Raw genomic sequence first — 22319 nt, forward strand, 5'->3', positions numbered from 1 at the left:
GGCGATGTGAAAACAAAGGAGGCCCCAAGGCCTAGGGATTCATGCAGGGGGGCCCATGGTGTGTCCCCGTGTGTGCATGGCCACCCTGTTCCTGCACAGCATGCACTTCGCAGTCCAACCCGTGCAGCCAACAGGCTTTGGCAGTCCCTCGGAGCTGCCTTTCTAAGGCTCAAATATTAGCCTTTGAAAGGCACCACTGCGGACCGCCCTCCAGACCAGGAGAAAATTCCTAATCTGGCGGGCGGTCAACTTTAGCGGTGTGGGAGTGGGGCTGTTGTGTGGCAGCCCGCTGCCACACGGCCAAAGTCGTAATCAGGCCCTAAGTCAATTTAAAGGAGCAAAACAGATGTCAAACTATGCATGTAAGCTTAGCCATCAACTACAATACAACATCTACCTCTGTTAGTAAACAGGCATAGCCAATAGGTCTCGCCTGTGGGACCTTATAAGTGTTAACCATGCAACAGTTGATGTCGTTGCACTAAGGATATTATGCTGCATAGCGAAATATAAGCAAGACCTCTTTTTTATTACAACTTTTCAGCATGCTGCACAGCAGCCACACTTCTCTACAGCCCAGCTTAAAGACATTGGGAAAGACAATAGCTCTGGCTAAACACTTATAAGGCCCAAAAGGCAAGACCTATTGGCTATGCCAATGCTTGTTATTGTATCCATCTACAAGGCAAACACAAACTTCCTTGAAAACTATTTTAATGCAGATCTTTGTTCAACCCAATGTGGGTAAAGCCCTTCAAACCACTCTCTGATCATTTGCCGCATGATACCAGACCCATGGTTTGCACCTTACGAACATTCACAACACACCATATAATTTCAGTGGCATCAGCAAGTGTGAAAACTTGCAGCTCATGTAGGAGAGAGAAATATCCAGGTGGCAGTGAGCCAATATAATCCAGCTTTAAGGTCAAAGGCAACTTGCTCTTCATCTATACAATGGCAGACATCACCATGCCTAAAGGTGCTCACCATCTCAATTTATTACAAACAATGGCTCCATAAAATGCACTAATATTTCGCTTTAAAGTTCTGCCATGATCAAAAATGAAAAGTCTGAAGTATAGTACCTCTTTCTAATGTTCAATTAGAACAATTCAGTGAGCCTGCAAGTTCAAGGAATAATGTACAATTTTGAATCTTAAAATGTGTTTTTGTCTGTTTCTTTTATATATGTGTATAAAAAGGGAGCCACTTAATACCCATAAGAAATGACTTTCATCATGCTTATGGTAAACAGAAAGTCAAATTCATTTAGTTCATTGGATTCAAAATTGCAGACAGCTGCTGCAATTATCTGTTCCCAAACTGTACTAAGAGACTATACAAGTAATTTTTCGACAATGGCAAAAAGCTCAAATACTTTATTACTGAATCCTAGGAAACTACTGCCATAACTTGAAATTACCAGAGTTCCCTACAAGGAATACATGGCCCACTATTCTTCGCAACGGTGTATTCTGATCTTGCCTATGTGTGGGCCTTGATTTATTTTTTTTCCCGTTCTAAACCACTATTTGTTTGTGTACATGTAAAATGAATTAGGCAATGAGATTCTTTTTTAGAAAGCTTGCAGACTGGAGTAAGAAGGCTTCTCCTTAGCACCAGAACATAATGGAAAGAACTCTTGAAATCAACGTAACTGGCTGCTTTCCCCATAAAGTAGGTATTTCCCATAGAGTGCACACAATAGACGTGATCTTGTCAATCACACCATGGAAGCGTTGCCCAACTGATTCTGATGGAACTAAGTGGACAATATACTAATCGAAGACCACCTTACCCAGTTAATGTCTAGCATCCTCCTGGCGGAAGGCAAACAAGGTGATCTTGCAATGTCCCTCAGACAAATTACTAACCACTATTCCTGTATCAAACATAAGTCTGCTCAGCTGCAGGTGGTCTGCCATCTTTGCCGTCTCCACACTTTTGTCCCCCAAACAATAGAATTGCACTAGTGAAATTGAACTAAATATGACCTTCGACTCCCTAAGTCACCAATTTACTCTGCAGTTTCCAAAGGCTAGTCAGACTGCACCGATCTCAATATACACTTAACACTATGAAAGCTCTGCATGTTGAGAGAAGCAAAACAAAGTACTGAGACAAGACACCTACAATAGAAAATACCATATATGTATAATTCCAAGAAAAAACATTGTCTGCATGCAGCAGGCTGATATAACAGGTAAATTCAAATTCATTCCTAGAAATGTTTACATATACAAATCTGCATATTCAGTGAAACACTTCTACGTCTCTCTCTAGTAAAGGTCCACCTGATTAAGTACTTCAAACGTTTACCATTGAATTTTGGGACACTGGCGTATAAACAGGTTTTCACTGACCAGAAGCTGTCGAATGGTATACAATGGTTACTTAACTGACACATCAACTCCAGCCGTTTTGCTCTAAATATCTCAATGGAAATATATCAAAAACTGAAAATTAAACAATAAATAGGAGAAAAATTACATTTTCCTATTGATCACATTTTCAAGTCAAAACAATATAATTGTTTACATTCCTGGAAGCCCATGAGGTGTTTAATGCGAAAATAAAACCACTACATGCATTAATGATGTAAGAACAACCAATAATTGCTTGACAGTTGCTAATCCGACCGCTTAATGTCAGGGCCCATCCCTTGGCCAGAAAGCAGCTATGCTCTCATTTACCAATCCCAGAGTCACATAAGGAAGCAACTGTCAGCCATTAGAGCAGCGGAAGGGGGCTGGGGAGGATGCTGAACGCTTACACGGCTGACTTGATGGATGTTTGGGAGGCTACATCTCAAATTGCCAGTTTTGGTAGCCAAAAGGTGCCTGGGCCTCGAGGCCGTGTGAAGATAAGGCACCTCCTTCCATATAAGCAGTGCTTTAAATGGGTCGGTACTCACCGGTACGGATTCTTAGATTTGTCACTCTGAGTACCGGCACTTCTCTTCTGCCAGAGGAGAGTACCGGTACTCATGAAAAGGGAGGTCACTGGCTGAGAGTGCGAATGAGAAGGTGGGGACGTTTCTGTCAGCCAAGGCTCCACTTCTGTAGCCCTCATCTGAGCCCCTGCTGAGCTAATCGGTAGGGCTCACTTGAATAATGTGAGGTGCTCATCACAGTCACGCTGTGCTAGACAAAGCAGGGAGGAGATTCATTTTAACTGCTAGTGTGCGCGGGTGATTTTCAAATTGCAGCACTTCAGGTAGTGAAAAGTACTTTAAACATATACATTTTAGCTGTGGCAAGGGCGGCAGATTCTCACACTTCCTGTACTTTCTGGATGAGATGGTTAATGCCCAGACAATGCGATGGAAGAGGCTCTTTGAGCGCTAATCTAACAGCGTTCTGCACTGAGAAACCCACCTTCCTAAAAAAAAATCTCTCAGTTACCCAGTGTGCCTACATTTGTATGACTGTTTTTTTAAGAAAAACGCGAGAGAGAGAGAATCAAGGCATGCTCAGGAGGTATTTTAAAGAAAATGGGTGTCACGTTGTGTGTACATGTCTGTGGTGACAAAGGTTCATGAATAACGTAGTAGGGAATGTTGGTGGGTGAGTGAGTGGGTGAGTGAGTGGATGGATGAGTGAGCTAGGGTGGATGTATTGATAGATGGATGAGTGAATAGATGGATGAGTGAATGGATGTATGGGTGAAAAAGGGTGGATGATTGGATAAAAGGGCGGATGATGGATGTGTAAGTGAAAGATTGGATGGATGAATGGAATTGAGGGAGGATGGATGAAAGGGTGGATGATGGATGCGTGAAAGGAGGTATTGAGTGGATGGTATAAAGGAGTGAAAGGGTTGATGGATAGATGAGCAAAAGGATTGATGGATGAGTGAAAGGGTAGATAAAGAGATGGATGAGTGGAAGGATGAATGGATAGGTTCAAGGATGGATGGATAGGTTTGGATATGAAGGGTGGACAGACGGAATGGTGAAAAACTGAATGATGGATGAAAAACCGAATAGACGACAGAATGTAAAGGGTAAATGGTGGACATCAGCAGGTAAATGGTAGGATGAAAGGATGACTGGATAGAAGAGACAAGAGATATCTTCTGGGGAGGGTCATGATGATTTGCTTCATTTGCTAGTTGCCATAAGAGCTTCGGTTTGATGTGGGGTTATTTTCAGTTTCTTCCTGCTCACGGTCTCAAAAATATATAGTATTGTGCCAAACATCATCAATTAACAGTATGGCATTAAGAAGGTGCAACTATTGCAAAAAAAGGAAAAGTTAACATATCGCATTTCTCTTTCATTTTGTATAATGAGTTAACAATGAGTTAACCTGCTTTGTTTATATAAACACATTTATCATGTGTTTTGGTGTGTGCTGCAACTATTATGGAAGTTGTTAATTATCATTATGTCTTGCCCTTAGTCCCGCCCCTAGCTCCGCCCAGCCCCTCCCACTCACTACAACTCTAGCTCATGTTAATGAGTACCTGCACTTATTTTTTCCCATTTGAAGCACTGTATAACACTGACAGGCTGCGGATTTCAAGAGGGCGCACATGGCGCCAACAACAAAAAGCCAAATCTGGCAACGTTACCTAACTTGTGAGAAACATCACAACAAAACAAGCAATGGCTGTTTGAAGCTTTGACGGTAAGGGAGTTGGGGTGATGTAGGGATCTGTTATAGTATCAAGAATGAGTTGTATGTGCACTCCCACCACAACAAACGGATTATTTTATTTTATAGGTGTATTTCTAAAGCAGGGAGTGGCTGTGGGCGGCTGTCGAGCCCCTCACGTAGAACAGGGAGTGCGAGCCAGGCAACCTTACAGACAGCTTGCCAAGGCGTTTACATTTCATTCTCCCTCAACGAGAAGTAGCTCGGCATAAAGACTGCGATAGCGAGCCACGTCACAAAACCCATGTACACGAAGAACAGGACCTTGTTTAGCAGACTGCCCGAAACGCTGAAGCTCGTCGATCTATGTTCATGAACCAACAGCAATGGGGCATAAAGGCCCTTTGGCCCCACAGCCCCAGGATCAGCCAAGGGCCGAGTGCAGCCACTCCAAGGGGCCAGATTCACAAAATCATTTATGAGCACAGGGGGCACAGTGCCACTGACAGAAAATCTCTTACATTCTCATACATCCCTTTGTGAATAGGCGAATGCCCTATTAGTAAAAGTGCAAAGAGGGCCCAATTCTTTCAAAGTTCAAACAGCATATAGATATTTCAATTGAATACCCGTTTAGGAGCAATTCATGAAGACCGGGCTGTAGGAGCTGTCTTGTACGTACTCTTAGACACTTGTGACTAGCCCTCCACATGCGAGCCTACTGCATTGGTGGGAGGACAAACTGACAGAGGTAAGACTGTAGACTAAGGAGCCATTTTTCAAAGTGTGTGACCCTTGCATATCCACTAGATCCTCTCCTCTTATTGCAAAAAAGAACAAGTGATGGACTGAATGTGGATCAATGTCACACACTCCCCCAGTCAAAAGATCTGGGCCCAAATCCATCTTTTTTTTGCACTCCACACCACCCTGGGTCAGATAATGGCTTTATGCAAATCAGCTCTGACCCTGTTGCCCCATGGGAACAGTCCAGTCCGAACTACAACAGCCATATCTTTCCCAGACCGGAATCAAGCATCCGAGGACCGGACCGGTTTCGAGGTAACACCTCTCTTCAGCCCGGCTAGCTTGACTCCAAGTGGTGTGGAGTGCCTGGGACCCACGTCTGGGCATCCCCAGCGCACTTAGGGCGGCAATTGCAAAAAAGAACAAGTGATGGACTGAATGTGGATCAATGTCACACACTCCCCCAGTCAAAAGATCTGGGCCCAAATCCATCGTTTTTTTGCACTCCACACCACCCTGGGTCAGATAATGGCTTTATGCAAATCAGCTCTGACCCTGTTGCCCCATGGGAACAGTCCAGTCCGAACTACAACAGCCATATCTTTCCCAGACCGGAATCAAGCATCCGAGGACCGGACCGGTTTCGAGGTAACACCTCTCTTCAGCCCGGCTAGCTTGACTCCAAGTGGTGTGGAGTGCCTGGGACCCACGTCTGGGCATCCCCAGCGCACTTAGGGCGGCAATTGCAAAAAAGAACAAGTGATGGACTGAATGTGGATCAATGTCACACACTCCCCCAGTCAAAAGATCTGGGCCCAAATCCATCGTTTTTTTGCACTCCACACCACCCTGGGTCAGATAATGGCTTTATGCAAATCAGCTCTGACCCTGTTGCCCCATGGGAACAGTCCAGTCCGAACTACAACAGCCATATCTTTCCCAGACCGGAATCAAGCATCCGAGGACCGGACCGGTTTCGAGGTAACACCTCTCTTCAGCCCGGCTAGCTTGACTCCAAGTGGTGTGGAGTGCCTGGGACCCACGTCTGGGCATCCCCAGCGCACTTAGGGCGGCAATTGCAAAAAAGAACAAGTGATGGACTGAATGTGGATCAATGTCACACACTCCCCCAGTCAAAAGATCTGGGCCCAAATCCATCGTTTTTTTGCACTCCACACCACCCTGGGTCAGATAATGGCTTTATGCAAATCAGCTCTGACCCTGTTGCCCCATGGGAACAGTCCAGTCCGAACTACAACAGCCATATCTTTCCCAGACCGGAATCAAGCATCCGAGGACCGGACCGGTTTCGAGGTAACACCTCTCTTCAGCCCGGCTAGCTTGACTCCAAGTGGTGTGGAGTGCCTGGGACCCACGTCTGGGCATCCCCAGCGCACTTAGGGCGGCAATTGCAAAAAAGAACAAGTGATGGACTGAATGTGGATCAATGTCACACACTCCCCCAGTCAAAAGATCTGGGCCCAAATCCATCGTTTTTTTGCACTCCACACCACCCTGGGTCAGATAATGGCTTTATGCAAATCAGCTCTGACCCTGTTGCCCCATGGGAACAGTCCAGTCCGAACTACAACAGCCATATCTTTCCCAGACCGGAATCAAGCATCCGAGGACCGGACCGGTTTCGAGGTAACACCTCTCTTCAGCCCGGCTAGCTTGACTCCAAGTGGTGTGGAGTGCCTGGGACCCACGTCTGGGCATCCCCAGCGCACTTAGGGCGGCAATTGCAAAAAAGAACAAGTGATGGACTGAATGTGGATCAATGTCACACACTCCCCCAGTCAAAAGATCTGGGCCCAAATCCATCGTTTTTTTGCACTCCACACCACCCTGGGTCAGATAATGGCTTTATGCAAATCAGCTCTGACCCTGTTGCCCCATGGGAACAGTCTAGTCCGAACTACAACAGCCATATCTTTCCCAGACCGGAATCAAGCATCCGAGGACCGGACCGGTTTCGAGGTAACACCTCTCTTCAGCCCGGCTAGCTTGACTCCAAGTGGTGTGGAGTGCCTGGGACCCACGTCTGGGCATCCCCAGCGCACTTAGGGCGGCAATTGCAAAAAAGAACAAGTGATGGACTGAATGTGGATCAATGTCACACACTCCCCCAGTCAAAAGATCTGGGCCCAAATCCATCGTTTTTTTGCACTCCACACCACCCTGGGTCAGATAATGGCTTAATGCAAATCAGCTCTGACCCTGTTGCCCCATGGGAACAGTCCAGTCCGAACTACAACAGCCATATCTTTCCCAGACCGGAATCAAGCATCCGAGGACCGGACCGGTTTCGAGGTAACACCTCTCTTCAGCCCGGCTAGCTTGACTCCAAGTGGTGTGGAGTGCCTGGGACCCACGTCTGGGCATCCCCAGCGCACTTAGGGCGGCAATTGCAAAAAAGAACAAGTGATGGACTGAATGTGGATCAATGTCACACACTCCCCCAGTCAAAAGATCTGGGCCCAAATCCATCGTTTTTTTGCACTCCACACCACCCTGGGTCAGATAATGGCTTTATGCAAATCAGCTCTGACCCTGTTGCCCCATGGGAACAGTGCAGTCCGAACTACAACAGCCATATCTTTCCCAGACCGGAATCAAGCATCCGAGGACCGGACCGGTTTCGAGGTAACACCTCTCTTCAGCCCGGCTAGCTTGACTCCAAGTGGTGTGGAGTGCCTGGGACCCACGTCTGGGCATCCCCAGCGCACTTAGGGCGGCAATTGCAAAAAAGAACAAGTGATGGACTGAATGTGGATCAATGTCACACACTCCCCCAGTCAAAAGATCTGGGCCCAAATCCATCGTTTTTTTGCACTCCACACCACCCTGGGTCAGATAATGGCTTTATGCAAATCAGCTCTGACCCTGTTGCCCCATGGGAACAGTCCAGTCCGAACTACAACAGCCATATCTTTCCCAGACCGGAATCAAGCATCCGAGGACCGGACCGGTTTCGAGGTAACACCTCTCTTCAGCCCGGCTAGCTTGACTCCAAGTGGTGTGGAGTGCCTGGGACCCACGTCTGGGCATCCCCAGCGCACTTAGGGCGGCAATTGCAAAAAAGAACAAGTGATGGACTGAATGTGGATCAATGTCACACACTCCCCCAGTCAAAAGATCTGGGCCCAAATCCATCGTTTTTTTGCACTCCACACCACCCTGGGTCAGATAATGGCTTTATGCAAATCAGCTCTGACCCTGTTGCCCCATGGGAACAGTCCAGTCCGAACTACAACAGCCATATCTTTCCCACACCGGAATCAAGCATCCGAGGACCGGACCGGTTTCGAGGTGACACCTCTCTTCAGCCCGGCTAGCTTGACTCCAAGTGGTGTGGAGTGCCTGGGACCCACGTCTGGGCATCCCCAGCGCACTTAGGGCGGCAATTGCAAAAAAGAACAAGTGATGGACTGAATGTGGATCAATGTCACACACTCCCCCAGTCAAAAGATCTGGGCCCAAATCCATCGTTTTTTTGCACTCCACACCACCCTGGGTCAGATAATGGCTTTATGCAAATCAGCTCTGACCCTGTTGCCCCATGGGAACAGTCCAGTCCGAACTACAACAGCCATATCTTTCCCAGACCGGAATCAAGCATCCGAGGACCGGACCGGTTTCGAGGTAACACCTCTCTTCAGCCCGGCTAGCTTGACTCCAAGTGGTGTGGAGTGCCTGGGACCCACGTCTGGGCATCCCCAGCGCACTTAGGGCGGCAATTGCAAAAAAGAACAAGTGATGGACTGAATGTGGATCAATGTCACACACTCCCCCAGTCAAAAGATCTGGGCCCAAATCCATCGTTTTTTTGCACTCCACACCACCCTGGGTCAGATAATGGCTTTATGCAAATCAGCTCTGACCCTGTTGCACCATGGGAACAGTCCAGTCCGAACTACAACAGCCATATCTTTCCCAGACCGGAATCAAGCATCCGAGGACCGGACCGGTTTCGAGGTAACACCTCTCTTCAGCCCGGCTAGCTTGACTCCAAGTGGTGTGGAGTGCCTGGGACCCACGTCTGGGCATCCCCAGCGCACTTAGGGCGGCAATTGCAAAAAAGAACAAGTGATGGACTGAATGTGGATCAATGTCACACACTCCCCCAGTCAAAAGATCTGGGCCCAAATCCATCGTTTTTTTGCACTCCACACCACCCTGGGTCAGATAATGGCTTTATGCAAATCAGCTCTGACCCTGTTGCCCCATGGGAACAGTCCAGTCCGAACTACAACAGCCATATCTTTCCCAGACCGGAATCAAGCATCCGAGGACCGGACCGGTTTCGAGGTAACACCTCTCTTCAGCCCGGCTAGCTTGACTCCAAGTGGTGTGGAGTGCCTGGGACCCACGTCTGGGCATCCCCAGCGCACTTAGGGCGGCAATTGCAAAAAAGAACAAGTGATGGACTGAATGTGGATCAATGTCACACACTCCCCCAGTCAAAAGATCTGGGCCCAAATCCATCGTTTTTTTGCACTCCACACCACCCTGGGTCAGATAATGGCTTTATGCAAATCAGCTCTGACCCTGTTGCACCATGGGAACAGTCCAGTCCGAACTACAACAGCCATATCTTTCCCAGACCGGAATCAAGCATCCGAGGACCGGACCGGTTTCGAGGTAACACCTCTCTTCAGCCCGGCTAGCTTGACTCCAAGTGGTGTGGAGTGCCTGGGACCCACGTCTGGGCATCCCCAGCGCACTTAGGGCGGCAATTGCAAAAAAGAACAAGTGATGGACTGAATGTGGATCAATGTCACACACTCCCCCAGTCAAAAGATCTGGGCCCAAATCCATCGTTTTTTTGCACTCCACACCACCCTGGGTCAGATAATGGCTTTATGCAAATCAGCTCTGACCCTGTTGCCCCATGGGAACAGTCCAGTCCGAACTACAACAGCCATATCTTTCCCAGACCGGAATCAAGCATCCGAGGACCGGACCGGTTTCGAGGTAACACCTCTCTTCAGCCCGGCTAGCTTGACTCCAAGTGGTGTGGAGTGCCTGGGACCCACGTCTGGGCATCCCCAGCGCACTTAGGGCGGCAATTGCAAAAAAGAACAAGTGATGGACTGAATGTGGATCAATGTCACACACTCCCCCAGTCAAAAGATCTGGGCCCAAATCCATCGTTTTTTTGCACTCCACACCACCCTGGGTCAGATAATGGCTTTATGCAAATCAGCTCTGACCCTGTTGCCCCATGGGAACAGTCCAGTCCGAACTACAACAGCCATATCTTTCCCAGACCGGAATCAAGCATCCGAGGACCGGACCGGTTTCGAGGTAACACCTCTCTTCAGCCCGGCTAGCTTGACTCCAAGTGGTGTGGAGTGCCTGGGACCCACGTCTGGGCATCCCCAGCGCACTTAGGGCGGCAATTGCAAAAAAGAACAAGTGATGGACTGAATGTGGATCAATGTCACACACTCCCCCAGTCAAAAGATCTGGGCCCAAATCCATCGTTTTTTTGCACTCCACACCACCCTGGGTCAGATAATGGCTTTATGCAAATCAGCTCTGACCCTGTTGCCCCATGGGAACAGTCCAGTCCGAACTACAACAGCCATATCTTTCCCAGACCGGAATCAAGCATCCGAGGACCGGACCGGTTTCGAGGTAACACCTCTCTTCAGCCCGGCTAGCTTGACTCCAAGTGGTGTGGAGTGCCTGGGACCCACGTCTGGGTATCCCCAGCGCACTTAGGGCGGCAATTGCAAAAAAGAACAAGTGATGGACTGAATGTGGATCAATGTCACACACTCCCCCAGTCAAAAGATCTGGGCCCAAATCCATCCATACTCAGATGTGAGTCCCTTGCTCATTGCACCATCAGGATTCAAGCAAGCCGGGCCGACGACGGCTGAAATGCCAGAAACCGGTCCCCGGAAGCTTGTTTCCTTCCCAGTGTAAGAATTGGCTTGGTAGTTTGGTTTGCCCTGTTCCCATCATGCACTGGGACAGGAACAGACTAATTTGCATATAGCCAGGTTCTGAACTGGGATGGTGCAGTGAGCTAAAAAACGGTGTTGGATCTAGCCCTGATCTCTTGACTGGGTGAGAGTATACTGCTTAATTCAGAAACTCTGTCCATCACCACCCCTTGTTGTTAAATACAAAATGAGATGAGGCCTGGGCCTATCTTTCTCTTTTGTACCTACTGCTATGGTATTTTCTATTTACAGAGACTCCCATTCCTACGATGGGGGAATGATACAAAGCATGGGAATCTATGAAAGTTACCAATACTGGGGAACCAAAGTTACAGGTAAGTAACTTGTTTTCTTCCTTTACTTTGCGCACTATTTAAAAACAAGCATTTGCAATGCAATACGACTCATTTACGCGAGACGTATTGCATTACAAATGGGAGCTTCTGCGTTGAAGAAGGCACAAACAGGAGTGGGGGGTAGGTGAGGGGGCGAATAATCTGCGCACTGCGGGAGGGGGCGGGGGGGACACAGGGCAGCAAGTAGTGTTCGAGTAAAGGGGCTGATAGATTCGGAAGGAGCAAAATGACGACATGGGCATCAGGAGGCGAGACTAAGAAGCCAAACACCAATCACAATGCAGTACTTATAATAAAAGCCAATCAAAAAGATTGGCGGAAGTGGGTGGAGCTTCCCCCACTATAGTGTATACAGCATCTCTCGTCGAGACAGCGCATGCTCTGCCTTGGCGAGACCTATAAAAGGGGTTGGGAGAAACCATGCCAAAAGGGGTACTTTTCTGCACAGCATAACAGTGATCTGGGTGCCATACTGGCGTTCCACTTAGCGTATTTTGTGAGGTGGAACATTTGCCGTTAATTGAGTGGAAGGAAAGACCACAGTGGAACACCGCCCTACGTTTACTCACTTCTGCACTACTCTAATGCAGCAAACCATGGGCATAGCACACGTGAATAACGGACTCAGGATGTCCCAAAGAACCAGAGATAGCATCACGTGAAAGGTCAGTGCAAGTAAGTAACTTTTCCTTCTGCAGTGTATGCTTATTGGTACTAGAGGGAGCAAAGAACCCACAATTTAATAACTGATGTTTTGCTAAAAAAAAATAGTTCCATGACCATGTAAGTAGTGTAAATAGACCTGCTTTTTCTCCCTTAAGCTATAACCCTTTTGATGGCCCAAATGAAAATCCTGAGGCTGAACTACCACTCACAGCTGGGGAGTATATTTACATCTATGGGGAGATGGATGATGATGGATTTTATGAAGGTAAGTTTTGGAGTATGTGAGAGATGGCTGGGACTCTGAAGATATTGCAGATTTAATTATATTACAATGCAGTATGAGTGAAAAGTCTGCTGATGTGTGTTTATGTATGCACTTAAGGGAAGGGGAAGAGGCAACTCCCAAAAGCACTACCTCCAGTTCATACCAAAGACTGATGACTGGTGGAATCCTGCTCACCAAATTAGGCAAAAAGTTCTAAGCCATTTTTATCCTGACCATCCATGCCAAGTTGAGGCTTTGTGATCCAACAAAAGTGGGTTATTCTGAATAGGCCTGTACGGAACTCTAACTATTACTGACTGGTTTTGCATTTCTTTGTTCTTTTTTCACTCAGCGATGTTCTCACTATGAGATGATGATTGGCAGAGGGGTTGATCTGATCGTGATGAATGCCTAAACAGCAATTTGTTCAGGTCATTAAGGCAGAAATATGTTGACCTCTAAGTTTCTTTGAAATATTTCCCATTAATAGTCTTTAACCCAACACACTGAGTATGTTAATAAAGCATAGGAGGTCTCCCTGCAGGTAGTAATATGAAAGAGTATTTATAAAGCGCGGACTAAGCCCAAGGGCATCAAGGCGCTCTGAAAAGACGGGCCTGCAGGCACAGCCAGCATACATACTCAGTTTTGTTTTACGGGAAACAACCAGGTCTTAAGGGTCTTACGAAAGGTTGAGGGAACTTGTTGACCCGAAAGGGAAACGGGGAGAGCGTTCCACGCCTTAGCCGCAGCATGTGAAAAAGCTCCCCCCCCCCTCTTGTCTTTTTAAATCTAGGCACCACGAGCATATTTTTATTGGCTGACCAGAGATTCCTAGCAGGGGCATAGCTGTGGAAAATATTCTTTATGCCCACAGGGCATACTGTCCATAGTATGCATTATGGGTGAGGCAAAAAGTCTTAAACAGGACTCTACAGTCCACTGGAAGCCAATGCAATGAACTGAGGGCAGAAGAGGCCGAATAACGCTTGGAAAGATCCAGTACCAGCCTAGCAGCAGCGTTTTTTACTAGCTGTATGCGGCGCAACTGGCCCTTATCAATTCCCAGATAAAGAGCATTGAAATAGTCCAACCTAGCCAAAATTAGGGCAACAACGACCTTTTTTCGGGCTTCGGTGGACAAAAACTGAGAGATCTTTCTTATCACTCGGATAAGTCCAAAACAAGTGGCAACTGTTTTGGAGACCTGGCGAGACATGGAAAGGCCGTCATCAAGCACCACTCCAAGATTTTTCCCCTGGGAGACAGGAGTGGGACAGGAACCCAGGGAGATGGGCCACCATTTACTGGACCAGATGTCAGAGCTGTCCCCGAAGATCAAGACCTCCGTCTTCTCACCGTTAAGTTTGAGGTAATTTTGAACCATCCATGAGGAGACAGCGGTCATACAGTTCTTAAAGTTATGCGCAGCATCCCTAGACTTTTGGGTGATAGAGACCATTGCACCACCCTTCCCAACGGGGCCACATAGATATTAAAAAGGGTGGGGCTCAGAGACGAGCCCTGAGGCACACCGCAGACAAGGGGACAGGACTCGGAGTAAAAGTCGCCAAATTTAACGTTTTGAGACCGCTGACTAAGAAAAGAGGCGAGGAGGTCCAGGGCCAGGCCGCCAACCCCAATCTCCTTGAGGCGCTCCACCAGTCCCAGAGGGGACAGGGTGTCGAACGCAGCAGTGAGGTAGAGTAAAATGAGGAGATGGTATGCCCTGCATCCACCTGAACTTGTACATTGTCCAACACCATGGTAAGAGCCGTGTCCGTGCTATGCTCCCGTGTGAAGCCATGTTGGGAGCCATCCTGGATATTGTAGTCCCTTAGGTAAGCACTCAGATGTAAGTTCAGATGGGATTCAAGAATTTTTGCAGGGAGCGGCAGCAGGGAAATAGGACGAAAGTTTTTTAGATTGAGTGAATCTAGGGAGGGTTTTTTGAGGATGGGCCTAACCACCGCAGCCTTCCAGGTCAAAGGATATTGGCCCGATGATATGGATAAGTTCAAAACCATCGTGAGATGCGGGGTCAAGGCCTCTTTAGCTATTTTTACAACTTTGAGAGGACAGGAATCCCAGGGTGACCCGGACTTAATACCTTCAAGCAAGAGGTTTACAGATAAGGGTGATAACGTTGGAAAGGCGCAAAAACTTGCCGAGGTCACACTGTTGAAAGAGCTGCTCAGGCAAACTTTGGCGGGAGCATCCAATACCTGATTGGCATTAAGAAGTTGCAGCTGATCATAAATATCAGAGATTTTACAGCAGAAAAAGGAGGATAAACGATCACAGAGCTCCTGTGACAGTTCCACTTTATCCAAGACTATCAGGGCCACTAGGGAGTTAAAGACTTGGGAGTAGTAATATCCCCAGTTATCTTTGTGTAGTATTTTTTCTTTGCTTCCATTATGGCTGCTATGTATGCCTTCAGACATTGCTTATGGGAATCCCTGCCAGAGGGTGCCAGGTCCTTCCGCCAGTATCTTTCCTTCCTTCTACACTCTTGTCCCATATTTCAAAGCCGGTCGGAAAACCAAGGAGCGGAAGCAGTTTTTCTGGCCGAGTATCACAATTTTATGGGGGCGAGAGAGTCCATCACTGCAGTAATTTTATTAGAAAGATTTTCCGCCGCCGTGTCTACATTATGAGGGTCTGGTTGATGGAAGTCCGCAAAAGCAGTCATGACTGCCTTGTTGGTAATACGGGTAAGGTTTCGTTTTTCAACCGTTTTCAACCCTGTGCTCTGAGTATTATCTAGGGAAATAGCCCTAAGAGCAAAAGGAACTGCAAAATGGTCGGACCAAAAGAGGGGAAAGGGCGCTCCCACCAGGATTCGATCATCATTCGAAAAGAGCCCGTCAAGGGTGTGGCCCGCAGCATGAGTAGAGGTGTTCACTAATTGAATGACGCCATAACCCTTCATACTTTCTAACAAAGTTTGGGTATCATGATTTGCACAATTTTCTAAATGGAAATTAAAATCGCCAATAAGCGTAAAATTTGTGCGCTCAAGATAAGGTTCAAGGTGATTACTAAAATCATCACTAAACGAGGCCCTGGGGCCGGGAAGCCTATAACACAAAATCCCCGAGAAACTCTCAGTGGGAGTAAAGTTTATAGAAAAATATAAAGCCTGATAGGGATCAAGGGCTGAGGTGAGGCATAGCATTGTTTATCCCTCTGTATTCCCAATTCTGATAGAGACAACTGCAGAAACCTCACCTTTGGAATGCCTCCAGGCATTAGACTGGATGCCGAAAAGGTTGCATAGCAATGTTCGCCAGTGTCTCGGTCGAGATCAAGAGAGCTGTCTTGTTCTCCATCAAGAGGTCGGTCGAAAGATAGGAGTTCGCCTAAGTCAAGAGCAATAAAAATCATTAGAAATCTTAGCATGGTTCTACTGCATCACACCACTCTCATCGTTACAGCCATTTGGAGTCGCATGGTCCCAGGACCTTTGACTCTAAATTGTTCTCCCGCTTGGGATCTGCCTTCAAATGATCCTCCTTAGACATCTTTTCTCTTTTGACTTCCAGCGGATAAGGTTAGCGATCCCAGATCAGGTCCAGCTGCTTAAGAAAGCTATGGACTCGATCTATGGTGTAAGTCTGGGTCCTGTTGGCACACCTCCAAGCTCCACAAATCCCAAGAAGCCTCTGGTTGGTCAGACGTTGAAAAATCTGTCCTCAACACCAGCTTTGCATCTTGTTTCGGGTTTAAGTCATACGGTGTTGGGATCAATGGTTATAGAACCTATGACTTCATTCACAGCAGCGCCGCAGTTACACCACATGTTCCTCGTCTGAGGTCGCGTTCGCTGCCGGGATCGGTGTCGCTGACACCAATAGCTGATCCTAGTGTTTTATCAGATTCTTAAAATTAGATGCCTTCTACTTTGATATATGCTAGGTCAGAACCCAAACTTTCATGAGGAGAGTATTTTTTGTGATGCAAAATATCCTCAAGATGATATTTTGCAGGATTTGCAAGATGCTTGCGGTGTTCACACTTCTCCTAATGTAGGATTATCCTCCCCTACATCAGTTATGGCTATTGCGAAGACATCATCCTTTGTAGCGTAATTTGCAGTGCGCAGAAACTCTTGATTTAGTTGTATCTATACAAGAGATTACAACTACTTTGTTGACTGAATTTTTGGATCAAGCAAGAGCTTCACTGAAGCTTGTATTACCATTTTCTGAGGCCTTAATAGATGTTTTGGTGGTCACTTCGGCAAATCTTAGATCTTGCCGTACAATAAACAGATAAATTGAGAGAAGACACTGACCAGCTCTTAGTGATCTGGATATTCTACTTCAGCATCCAACTCCTGGGAGTTTAATAGTACAGGCTTCTGCAAGTTATACTAAATTGAATGCTTTTACAACCCCTCCAACTAATTAGAAGTCTAAAAAGATGGACGCATATGCAAAGAATGTTTTTTCTTCAACAAGTTTGGTCTTCCGTTCGGTAAATACTTCCAGTCTGTTGGAAAGATTGCTCATGCTTTGTGGGATAGAGTTGCTGATGTTTTACTGGCACTACATGAGGACATTCAGGAAATCTTGCAAAGTTTGGTTTTGGATGGGCAGTATGCTCAAACTTTCCTATAGAATCTGGACTAGATACTACTGATTGTTTGGGTACAGTCCTGGGACCCAGTGTGGTAATAAGAAGGCATATTTGAATCTGTTTAACTGGTTTTTCAACAGATTAATCAGTAAGCCATTTGATGGCTTTAGATTGATTGGTTAGAATGCTGATACAGCCCTTAAGAGATTTACAGAGATTATAGCGACTGTTCATTCTTGAGGGTTGGCACCTTTGGTGCTCCACTTGTCTCAACAACAGCGCCCTTTGAGGGTTTGGTAAAGTATACCTTGACGGTATATAGCAGCAGTCCACCTAGGCATTTAGATGATGAGGTCGAGGGGCAGGTAAACAGCATACAGTAACCCAAACACAATGATCTGCCCAAACTACAGCCCCTCCTTCTGCAACAGCTTCAAAGCCTTTCCTAGTAGACCTTGATGCCTCACGATCGGCCGGTTGGGGGTCGTATCACCCGCAACCTTCCTGCCTGGAGGAGCATAACTTCAGACCAATGGGTTCTCCAGATTGTGGCAGAAGGTTATTCCCTATCTTTTCAAATGCTCCCTTCGAACATTCCTTGACCACCACAATTAGTTTCAGTGAACCAAATGTTAATTCTTCAGACAGAAGTTCAGGCTGTGTTAGCAAATGGGACAATAGAGAGGGTTCCACTTTTAGAAGTAGGGACTAGTTGTTGTTCCTATTATTTTCTAACACCAATGAAGAACAGGGCTCTATGCCCCACTTTAGATCCCTGACGCCTGAGTTAAAAATGCTCACCTTGGCCAAAGTTCTGTCTGTCCCGGATCCAGGAGACTTGATGGTAGCATTGGATCTGCAGGAGTAATATTCCTGTTCTGCAATTTTACAGACTTTACCTGCATATTCAGGTGTGATGAGAACATTTTCCATTATCTGTTTTCCCTTTTGGGCTGGCCAATGCATCTTGGGTGTTCACAAAGATAATGGCAGTAGTTTTAGCATATCTGCGGAGGTTGAAAATACCAGTCTTCCTGCACCTCAAGGACTGCCTGGTAAGGGTGCAGCTGTTACCAACCATCTCCAGATGAAGGCCGACCTATTGATGTCTTTGGGTTTTACCTTCAGTGTGCTGAAGTCACACATGACTCCTTTGCAAAGACTTCCTTTTATTGGGGCTATACTGGACATAGTGTTATTTCAAGCTTTACCTCTGCCTCTTCGAGTTCAGGACATTCGAGATATGATGCAGATGTTTCAGCCTGAATCTCGTTGAGATTGGCTCTGAAACTTCTGTATCCTGCTTGTGGACCATGCCAGGTGGGACATGCGGACTTTGCAGTGGAATTTGAAGTTTCAATGGGGCTCAACACCAATTAAATCTATTAGATTTCATCCAGGTGTCAGAGGAGAGTACAGAAGACCTGCAGTGGTGGCTACTAGCCTACAGTTAGACCAACGGCAGACCTCTATTGTTGCCCCACCCAGAGCTGACCATTGTGACAGATGTGTCTTTGCTGGTTTGGGATGGTCATCTGGGGAAAATGGAAATCAGAAGACTCTGGTCTCTGGTGGAAGCTTATTTTCACATAAATAACTTTGGCACTTCCAGCGATCCGATTGGCCATTAAAGCATTTTTTCCAGGGCTCAAAGGGCAACGAGGGCATGTATTCACTGACAATACAAGTCCAATGTGGTATTGCAACAAACAGGGCTGAGTGGCTTTATGGGTTCTTTCTCTGGAAGCTCTTGCTTGGGAATGGCTGAGTGATCAGGGCTTATCTCTGATCATCCAACACCTGGCGGGATCTTTAAACGTAAGAGCAGAAAAACTATGCCGGCAATTACTAGTGGATCACTAATTGCATCTATGCTCCCAGCTGGTGTCTTCCACCAATGGGTAGGACCCTGCCAACACAGAGAATGTGCGGTGTTGAGAATTATGAGAATTGGAGTACCCAAGGCAGTCCTCTCTGGGAGATACCTTCCACCTTCACTGGGGCCCAGGACTTATGTATGCCTATTCGTCACTACCTCTGCTGCCCGGAGTGCTCAAGAAGATCAAAAGATACCGATCCTAAGTCATCCTAGTGACTCCGGACTGGACAAGGAGAGGGGTTATTCTGAACTTCTGGCCATGAGCATCAGTCCACTGATTTGGCTGCCTCTGAATGAGCGCCTCTTGTCACAGCAGCAGGGTCAGGTTCTTCACCTGAGTCCGAGTGGGTTACAACTTCATGCATGGAGATTTAGCGTAGGCAGTTGTTAACATATGATCTTCCTCTGGAAGTAGTTGGTGGAATCCTGGCAGCCAAGCGCCCATCTAAAAAGACTGTTAATGATGGATGCTGGTTGAAGTTTTTGGTGTGGTGTGCCTCACATTGGATCCAACCCTTTAAAAACATCCATTTCTTATATTCTCTGGTTTGTTTATTAATGTCTCAGTAAGGTGTGGCTGTACCTGCAGTTAAAGGTTATTTAGCAGTCCTTCTGGCTTTCTTACGTTTACCAGATCAACAGTCATAAATCGCATGTTGTAATTTTGAAGAGGTTGGGTCATATGTTTTCTCCTGTTCTTTTCATAATGCCACAGTTGTATTTGAATCTAGTGTTTGCTTATCTAATGTGCTTACCTTTTGAGCCTATGCACAGTGTTCGTAGTTTTGTTCAGAACCACATCTTCAGAGCTTGTCATTAGGTGCTAGCGCCTAATGACAAGCCCTGAGGAAGTGACTGTGTATGCTGCGAAACACTTGTTGGCTGAGGCTGTATTCTATATGTGGTCTTTCAACATGTGCTTCTAAGCAAAACAATAAAAATCACAAATCTGAAAAGCTTTTTGATGCCAACTAAGATTTGTTTAGATGTAATAGTTGTAATGAATTTGTAGATATCACATTTGTATGTGATATATTTTTCTAATAAAACTTGAATGTAAAATTTGATATGCAATTATTGTCTGATAATGGATATTTAAAGAGCCCTCAACCAATTGAAACTCTTTAACGTATGATAAAGGATGCCACCCACGGGTGTGTGAGGGGCTCCGTCCTTTAAGTAGAGGACTTGTAAGATCTTGAAGTAATATCCCTACATTGAACTGTCATTTTCACATGCCGCACTTCCTTTTACCTCTATTTCCACTCATTAGCGGTCCATCTTGACCATCAGCAGTCTGTGGCCTTAATGAACAGGCTCACAATATTCTATTTCATGATGTTAGAACAAAAAATGTTCACCTTTTTTATTGCTGTCTAAATAATGTGCATTACCTAAAAATGACACACATCTTGATAAGCTTTTATGTATGTGTGTCTATATATGTGGTGTTTATATAGTAAAAACATAAACAAACATCAGAGTCCTGTACGTTGTCAAGGCAAAAAGACATTCAACATGCAAAAGGAGAAGAATCTTGTTTGTGGACTGTTACTGCATCATGATGTAGTGTTCTTTAATGAGGTGAGTGAGTTTTCGGCTCTTTCCTAAATTGGAGGCAAATTTGGCCAGTCAGGATGAATATGAGGATTTTGTTCCAGATCCTCTCCGCATTGACAGAGAAGGCCTGTTGGCTTAACCCCGTCTCTGCCAGCAGGATTCCCCTGCTGTGCGGGGGGGCGCGCACTGCGCCCCCATGCTCATGACGTGCTCAGCTCGTCATGAGCCACAACACTCCGGTGCTCATGATGAGCTGAGCTCGTCACGGCCACGCCTGTTTAATGGAACGCTCAGCACAGCGGGGGAATCAGCCCAGCGTGCGAGCGTTCACGGGCCATGACGAGCTCAGTTCGTCATGAGCACCGGAGCGCCGTGGCTCATAACGAGCTGAGCTTGTCATGAGCACAAGAGGGGTTAATATGTTTGTAGTATTTGCACAATTGCATCTCTTCGTGTTAGGTCTTTCAAATATGTTTGGGGTAGATGTTATTATCCAGACAGTTCAAATGCAATCTAAAATATCCACTTCAGAATCACAGCAGAGAGGAAAATTGTTTTTCTTCTGGATTTCATGTCTACTTGCATAACACTAGTTCTTTATACAGCCCCTTCAAGAATGCCTAGAGTATCAGTGGAGCCAGCGCTCAGGGAGCTGAGAAGACAAATAACATTATCAGCGGGAAGCAGTGCAATTCTTTTCATAGAGTATGGAGCGGAGAAAACTCATTAAAGGTATTCTAGTCTGGTTAAACTACTTATAGGACAACTGATGTGTTCCTCGGAAATATCCTGTCCTAGGAAGGGAGCTTGAAGCAGTGCAGGAGTGGTTATACAGAATGAAAAATTTAAATGTGCTGCTATTAAAACTATTTTAATTGAATGGTAAAGGACTAAACACATCTAACAAGATATTACGTAGACTCACAATAGTTGTCCCATTAGGAGTGTAACCAGATTGGAGCACAATTCAATATGTAGACATTTAGGACCCTTATTACACATAAAGACTATATTTGCTACCATACAAAAACACAAGAGGGCAAATAGCACTTGAACTCTGTTTTTAATGAGCAAAATACTCATAGAGAATCAAAACTGCAAATAAAGTAGACATTGTTAGCCTACAGGCTGCATTGCAAACCAATAGCATAGAAAATGAAAGCATTTTCAACAAAAACTGGCACCGTGCCTTTAAGGCAGCCATGACCCCTAGCTTCCCATCATGCCTCAGGAGTGACAGTTAGGTCAGTTGTTCTTTCTGGCTCCTTCAGTCAGGACCCTGGATTTTCAGCTCTTACTTTTTTTGACTGTCAAAAATATCATACTGGACTTCAAATTTTCACTTTCTCTCGATGTCTTTTGGCCTTAGAGTGCAAGTGCGACCTTTTTTGTGTAAAATAAAAGGTTTATTTTTGTCAAACATACCTTCCTTATTTGACCCTTGCCCTTCCTGTGGCAAGAAGAAGGCCAGGACTGATGCACACCCTGTGTGTATCCTCTGCCTCCCTGAGTCTCACTCTTCAGACAACTGCCACCATATCAAGAAGTTGTTGAGGAGAACCATCAAGGAGAGGGAGAGGATTCGTCTTTATGGCCTCTCTGAAAGAGGTAGGTCTCCTGTGAGCAGAAGAAGAGAACCAGGTCGACGTCGAGAGAAGTCCCGACCTGTTCTCCGTCGGCATCGGGATCGACGTCAAAGCTGCC

General features: G+C 46.3%; 1 protein-coding gene across 7 annotated transcripts in view; it reads left to right on the forward strand.

Moving 5' to 3' along the window:
* Positions 1 to 22319, forward strand: part of TSPOAP1 (TSPO associated protein 1) — a 3238928-nt gene that overhangs the window by 1790122 nt on the left and 1426487 nt on the right. For all 7 annotated transcript variants that reach the window (XR_013608584.1, XR_013608585.1, XM_078679480.1 and 4 more), the window contains one exon: positions 12483 to 12592. Coding sequence is in view for 5 of the 7 variants with exons in the window: in XM_078679480.1 (XP_078535606.1) it covers positions 12483 to 12592 (110 nt within the window). In the remaining 2 variants the exon portion in view is untranslated. The remainder of the gene's footprint in view (positions 1 to 12482; positions 12593 to 22319) is intronic.

This window comes from Lissotriton helveticus, chromosome 3_1, assembly GCF_964261635.1.
Source record: "Lissotriton helveticus chromosome 3_1, aLisHel1.1, whole genome shotgun sequence".
In the NCBI taxonomy this organism is placed as follows: domain Eukaryota; kingdom Metazoa; phylum Chordata; class Amphibia; order Caudata; family Salamandridae; genus Lissotriton; species Lissotriton helveticus.